This window comes from Urocitellus parryii, chromosome 12 (assembly GCF_045843805.1).
Source record: "Urocitellus parryii isolate mUroPar1 chromosome 12, mUroPar1.hap1, whole genome shotgun sequence".
NCBI classification, from domain to species: domain Eukaryota; kingdom Metazoa; phylum Chordata; class Mammalia; order Rodentia; family Sciuridae; genus Urocitellus; species Urocitellus parryii.
In genome coordinates, this window is record NC_135542.1 from 92,799,892 (window position 1) to 92,807,508 (window position 7,617).

The window sequence follows — 7,617 nt, forward strand, 5'->3', positions numbered from 1 at the left end:
TTCCTTTCACTTTCTCCACCCAATCAACTCTGTCATTTTCCCCACCCAATCCCACCTTCTCCTTCGGAGTCTGACCACTCTATTGGCTACTTCATACCTTTAAACGGCCAGGTTTGTGACATCATTCTCCCACCAAACCTACTGCCACCTGCTAGAATCTTAGGCTTGCCATGTAGTTGTAAACAAATTTGAATCATCGCAAGTGACCAGTGACCAGTGACCAGTAACCAGTCATTAGTGTGGCCAGTAAACAGTGACCAGTGAACTCCATACTGGGAAACATGCATTCTCTAGCCTCAGCCACCCACGCATCCTCTAGGGTGATCTCCTCATCCTTTGTATCTACAATTGATGTGACCTCTTCTCTGACCATGTCAGGTGAGTAAAGAAACTTTTTAAAGCTTTTTATTAGACTTTTACCTGCCTCAATTTACTAATGGAGTCAAAAGAGCTAAGAATAATAGGGCAAAGGATGGAACTAGAAATCTGGACACCTAATTTCATTTGGAATTTGACATGTACTAGGTATAGAACTGGACTATCTTACTCTCTCACAAAATCTGTTTCCTGATTTGCTACATGAGGATAACAGATTGCCCATGTTCTGGTCCCTTACTTTTCTTGCATCTTGAGGGGCGTGTTTATAGAGAATGAAATCCGATTTCATGGTTGTGTTGTTTCAACTGAAAGAGACAAAACCTAGGCAGGGTGGAAACCAAGAGGTTTCCTCTGTAACAGTTTCCCTTCAAAAAGATTTCTACTTCAGTATTTCAAATTTAGTGCCGTTCATAAAAGGGACATTCACATATTTGGGAGTTTTCTGTTTCAACTAGGTGAAAAGAGAAATAGGGAGAGAGGAGCAGGAGGACAGGGCTGTAAGGAGGCAGATGTTCTTGGGAAAGCAAGTTTGTGACTGTTTAAGCACACGGCAATAGGAACTCGGCGGAGGAAGAAAATATAAAAATAAAGGAGAAGAAAATGTTAGAAAAATAGAGATGAAGAGAATGATGTTGTTGAGAAAAAAAGAGGTTGGTTGGGATGGATGTGGAAGAAAAGCAAAGATTTTATTTAAACCAACAGACAGCATAGAGTGAATGTTCCCAGAGGCTGGTTTAGAGAATGTTTAGATTAACAGACCAGCAAGGAAACTAAGACTTGAATGAGGGTATCACTGGGGTAAGCAGGTTATCAGAAAAGTCACACTTGGCTGTTAGAGTTCTTCTATGATCGCTTTCAACACAGATGATGTTGACAGTTTGAACATGAACATTTTAGAAGTATGTTTTAGAAATGATTCTTCCTCCAAACATGCCAAGGAAAGTGGTTCTAGACAGAGCTGGGGAAATGGCAATTTCCGTGTCCTATTTTGTTCTGATTTTTAAACTACAGTGATTTCTAAAACATGTTTTGTCCAAACCTGCATCAGAAGGACACATTCCTTTGTGTGATATAAGCTGTCAAGGTGAAGCTGTTTTCCATCTTTACAACAGTTTTTTTTTTTTTTTCTAAAACAGACAATATACAAATGGTCATTGATGATTTCTAAATCTAAGAACCGAAAGAAAGAACTGTATAAGAATAAAAATTCAAGCTCACATCTCTAATTCCAAGTTTATTTAAATAACTATGTGAAGACGTTTTGTTTTGTCTACATTTCAAATAATTGTTTGGGGCTGGGGTGTAAGGTAGCTCAAACATTTTTGTATTAATATAAATGGGAGAAGAAAATGTCAGAATAAAAGACAAAAATTGTTTTAAATTTGTTATTTTATTATACTGTGATGGTTTTCTCAGACTTTAGGGACAAGACTTTTCTCTAAATGTGATAATAAACCAGGCTTCTATGATTTTGTTAAAGCATTTTTTCTGTTTTTTGAATAATCAAAAGGATTATCAGAAAATGTGTTTATATTAATTGAAATATCTACCTAGTGGAATTAATGTCTTTTATTTGGTGTTGGTAATCCTTAGAGGAAGAGAAACAAGAACAGTAATGACTTTACACTTATTGTTTTTTTCTCTAGTATGTACAAAATTTCTTTCGTCCTTCCTTCTGTCCTCATTCCCTTCTTCTTTCCCTCACTCCCTCCATTTCTCTCTCCTTCCCTCCCTGCCTTGCTCCTTATGCCTTCCTTCCTTCCTCTCATTCATTCTTTCTTTCTTATTTTCTTCTCTTCTTTCCAGTTCTGAGGATTGAACACAGGGTCTCATGAATGCTAGGCAAGCATGCTACACAAGCTATATCTCCAGGATATTTTGTTTCTTTTCTCAGATAGGATCTTGCTGAATTGCCCAGAGTGGCTTTGAATTCCTGGTTTCCTGCAATCCCACTGCCTCAGGCTCCCGGGTGCTGGGACCAGAGGCCCACCACAGCATGCCCAGATTCATCATGGGTTTTGGCTTTAGTTTTCGCTTCTCCACGTGGCTACCCATCTGTTCACCCTACTTAAATTTGTGTTCACTTTACTTAAAATTACACACATTTTTAGTATAGTTTCTCTGTCTATATGTACAGCTTGAGAATGCATTCAAACTCACCTTCAATTATGAGCTTTGTTTTGATTAAGAGTATTCACTAAAATCAAAGAGAAACATTCACTTTCATAATATTGTATGCATGATAACAGAACTCATTTCTTAGCAAATTTCATATACACTCACTTTTGCTCATATCCATATGTTCATTACTACGTAGTCATTCCTTTTAGTTCTGAGCTGTGTTTGACTTTTGCTTCTATCTTTACAGAACATACTGTAACTCCCTCCAAATGAAACTTTTTGTAATACCTATTTATCAGTTGTAGCTCAAGACAATACTTTTATTTTATTTATTTTTACATGGTGCTCAGGATTGAACCCAGGGCCTCGCATGTTTCAATTTCTTTCAAGAAGCATTTCTTGAGAAACTGAATTTCAGGTAGTCATTTTCATGTAGGATCAGCAGTTAGGCTGAAAGAGGGCAAAGAATGACGCTTAAATTATCATTTGGATGGTCAAACTGAACTCTAGGAAATATCATGTGACCTGGACAAACAAAAGGAGATACTAAAGATCACTGTGGTGATATCAGTACGATTTTCTATGAACAGGGAAAAACAAATTTCTGTATCTCCAGATTTCTGGTCTTTGGAACAAGAGTCCTGGCCAGGGAGAAAGTTTCCATAATCTGTTGCGGATTCTGAAAAAGTCAGTCTCACTTCCCTGACCCTTGGTGTACTCATTTGCTAACTGGTAATGTTGGGGTTTTCTCTGAGTTCGAAAATACTTCAGTTCTAGGGCCAATTCAGGAGTCAATACTAGTGCAGGCTCAAAGGAAAGGTAGGACAGGTAGAAGGATGCTTACAGGGAACAATGTGTGAAGCAGACCACTTGGGACTTCTGTGCCCAATTTGAGAGAAAAGGCAGGTAATCAGAAGAGTACTTGCAGCCATCCTAAATGGAGTGATTTGGGGTCTCTCAATGATTATTGAAATCAGGGCCCTCCTGATTACTACAACAGTAAGATGTCATTGTTTCTTGACTATTGTAAGAATCTGCCTGTCTCATCAATATTTTCACCACCCTCTTCTTCCTACAGAAAATTTCCAAAATTCTTCTTTACATGGAAATGCTGATTCTCTGCAGCTCTCTCTTCCTGTGGTGACCAATGCAGCTTCCCTGACAGGAAGTGTCTGCAACTTCTCCAGAGCCTCTGCTCCAGCTGCCACTTCAGCATGGTTACTGCCCTCAACCTGTGGCACCTCCTTCCAGCCACTCATGGGCAGTGCCTCCCTTTATCAACATGCTAGCACAGCCATGGTGTCTGGGGTTACTGGCCGGAACCAGACTCCCATGGCACCTGCCCCCTGTCCAAGTATCTCTGAGTGGTATATCCCAGGAAGTGCTGAAAAGAGCTCATCTTCACTCAGGGACTTTAATCTGACTGTCAGGTTAAGGCAGATTACAGCAGATTCTTCCCTATCTATGGCATTCCAGGATGACAAAACTTCCGAAGCCAATGTCATGATCCCTGGGTATCCACTACTATCGGGTAGGCTTGTCCAGGTGACACTACCTCAGATTCCAAATCAAGGACATTGCCTCTCACTACCCCACCAAGAAGGAAGCCAGGTCTACTACTATGATCAAAGCTCTCTGGGGACTCTGCTCTCTGGAGAACATTGGCCCTGCCTGCAATCCTATGGCTCTGTGCCATATGCAGGAAGTAGTGCCGCTGCCCCTCAACCAGAAATGGTGACAGTGCTAAAGGAAGTTCAGCCCACAAATGCCCTACCATCAGTCCCTACACCTGTGACCTACTACTCTGTGTCCACTCAGAGTATAGAAGGAACAAATTTTCAAGGTGAGTACAAACAGCAAAAAGGGGAAGGAATAAGATTACCATTCGAATGGAGGGTCCAGTTTTCAGCTGGTAATTGTGCGTCCACACATCCCTAGAATTCAAGTGCTGAGATTTTAACCACAATCTTGTTCAGCAGTCCCCATTTTCAGACTCTGTAAGAGAAGCATGCAGCACAGCATAATGGCCACCCATGCATTTAAGAGACCTCTAGGAGCACACGGAAGGAAGCGGCTGTTCACTATTTTTGCACTCAGTCCAGCTGCACAACCACACTATAAATATATTTCCCTAATTGTACTTTGGTTTAGAAAAATACATCAACACATATCAGGGTGTGACAGTTTAATTGTCCCTTAATTGACTGCAGGATTTAACCTCTGTATGTAGAGATGCTGCCCAAAGCAGGAGTCCAAAACCCACGACCATTCACATTGATCTCATGAGCAACAGCTCCACCCTCTCCTAGTTCATGGTGTTAAGTGTTCTTACATTCTGGGGAGAGTGGAGAGAATTGAGAGGCCCCTATATGAGAACGAGAGACTTCATGAAAGAGTTTTTCTGGGTTTCCCACAGAGGAGACAAGTGCTCTACCAGAAACCCATGCTGCCATGGTGATGAACCAGCCCAAAAGTAAGACTTCAAGGGATCACCTGTAACTAATATGCAACTCTTAACAGATATCTGTCAGTGGTCCTTTAAAAGAGCTAATAGAAATGCTTTCTCCACAGTTGGTGGTTTCCCTGAATAGTGTGTAGCTGGGAAGGGGGAGCATCCTACTTACCATCGTCCTTGATTCCTTTGCAGGGATGGAAACTTCCCTAGGGATGGAGGCTTCCTTGGGATTGCAACCTCCAAGTCAGACATTTTGTCTTCCACAGCCTCCAGAATTCTCATACATCTGCAATAACAGAAAAAGCCAAATAAGTGAGAAAAACTCACAAACTGAACTTGGGGACATTTCCACAATCACTCCAGTCCAGAGTTCCACTGATTTCTTGGCATTGCCCCCAAATCAAAGCCAGAAACAAACAGAGATTAAGAATTTGTGTGAGATTAACACCATGCTCACAGAGCCGCTGGATGCCTACCAAATTGCCATGGAGAACCAGGATCCTCCACTACTCCCTTTAGACATCCCAGAAATCCACCGGCTTCTGGCCTCCGTTGGTCCTCTGGACCAAGAGGAGAAGCCACATTCTGAAAATACCCTTCTAGAAAGGAGTAGCTTGAGTCTTGAGGACCAAGGCACACTTGAAAATGGGACTGAATTTAGCAGTTGTTTTGGAGACCTCACTGCACTGCTGGGGGATATTCAACTTCCTGAGCTTTTCGATTCCTTGAAAGACCTTGACCAAGCTGAGAGTCCCACAATAACAAATTCCAATGACACCAGATCCATCATGGTGAATCAGGGGCAGGAAATCACAAGTGCCTTAAAGGGTCCTAGTGATCCAGTGAGGAACAAAAAACATAAAGCCTCAGAGTCTCCTCATGGAACTCCTCAGGCCAAAATGCAGCTAAGGGACCTAGAGGGTGCATTAGGAGGAGAAGTTGCTCACAGGGATACAGACAGCAGTAGGGCCAATGTGCACACAGCCAAGCACTCTAACAGCAAAGCTCAGGAAGCTGCATCCAGCAGGAACAGCAAGGCTAAGGGCCATGGGCAGGAAAAGACCAAGAGAACCAGGGAAAAAAATTCCAAGAAAGCCGAGGAGAGGAAGCAGCCAGGCAACAGAGTCCAGGCGGAAGAGAAGACAACTGTGCCCAAACTAATGCGGAAGAGGAACCAACCTGAGCTTTGCCAGGAGTCCTTTAAAAAGCCTCGGAGCTGTCTCGGCATGCACATGGTGGAGTCGGTGCAGGTTTTCCACGCACTGGGGAAGAAGAATGACAAGAAAACTGGGCTCTCTTCCTCCCGGGCCCCGGGAAACTCAGGCAGTACCCAAGACCCCCGTACATGCCCAGCTATGAAACCAAGGCTGGTGGTTAAGGGTCCTGAGAAATCACAAGTCAAAGCCCAGAATCCAGATATCAGTGCTGAAGGAGAGGGTCCCGCTCCATCCATTTATGAGCCTCCACCACCTGGGAAGGTCAAATTGGTACCTTTGCCTTTTCTGACCCAGGAGAAACCTCCACCTCGACCAGTAATCAATAGGAGGCCACAGTCTCTGACCTCACGGAGACCCACTGGGGCTTACCCTGCCCAGCCTGGCCCTGCTAGCTCAGCTCAACCCATGGCAGTCAACACATCCCAACCAGCTACTGCCAACCCATCTTGGATTCGTCCTGCCAAGCCAGCTCACCCCGTTTTGACTCATGCCATTCAGTCACGTGTGAGCGCTTCTACCCAGCCTAGTGTCCCTTGGTCTGCTGCTTCTGGGCCTGCACCCTACAAAACATCATCTTGTACTTCTCTTCATTGGCAACCCATTCCCAGGGTTGGGACCAAGCCCCAGTCACAACCGCCCAAGCCTCAAAACCAATATCTCCTCCAAGACTTTGCCTTACAACCAATTCCATGGAGGAAACCCAATGTTGCTGGGCAAGTAGTATCAACTCCCATCACCAAACAGCAGAGGCCAGAGCGGGAAGCCATGAAGAAGAAGGCTCAACAAGAGCGTGAGAATGCTGCCAAGTACACTGCTTTGGGGAGAGTGCAGTGTTTCATTGAGAGGGAAAGAGAGATGGAGATTTCTCGCTTCTATGGCTACACAATGTAAGAGCTGCTAAGATCAGTGGTGCCACTTAGGGACCAAATAGTTTTCCACATGTATCTAGATAGAGTGATACACATTTATTTATTCTCAGATGCTTTCAACGTTTAATAAACTTATACAAAGAAATGTAATATTATTCACTAATACATAATAAAGAGGCCTTCTGGTACCACTGAGAATTGTTAGAAAATAAAGAGGCCTTTCGGTACTACAAGGGTACCAAATAGTGTTCTCATATACACATAGATAGATACATGAGAATTTATTCATAGTTGAAAAGGTAGTATAGTTTAATAAAGAAATGCTATAGTATTGATTAGAGGGTAAGTAATAAAGAGGCTTTATATTGCCATTTGAATATCAAATAGTTTTATACGTATATATACAGAGAGGTACATAGATACAAAAGTGTTCACTTATATATTTTTAAGACTTAATATACTTGAATAAAGAAATGTAATAGTATTGTTTGAGAGATAAGTAATAAAGATGCTTCCTGGTACTGCTTGGGCATCACATAGTTTTCCACATGTGTAGATATAAATTTTATAAATATGT

At 42.4% G+C, this 7,617-nt stretch overlaps 1 protein-coding gene across 1 annotated transcript; it reads left to right on the forward strand.

Annotated features, from left to right (window-relative positions):
- Window positions 1-281: 281 nt before the first annotated feature.
- On the forward strand, window positions 282-7,062 carry LOC144249753 (uncharacterized protein C2orf78-like). The gene is made up of 3 exons (XM_077791923.1): window positions 282-378; window positions 3,578-4,342; window positions 5,147-7,062. Exons 1-3 carry the CDS (start codon window positions 282-284, stop codon window positions 7,060-7,062), a joined length of 2,778 nt encoding a protein of 925 aa, XP_077648049.1.
- Window positions 7,063-7,617: the final 555 nt, after the last annotated feature.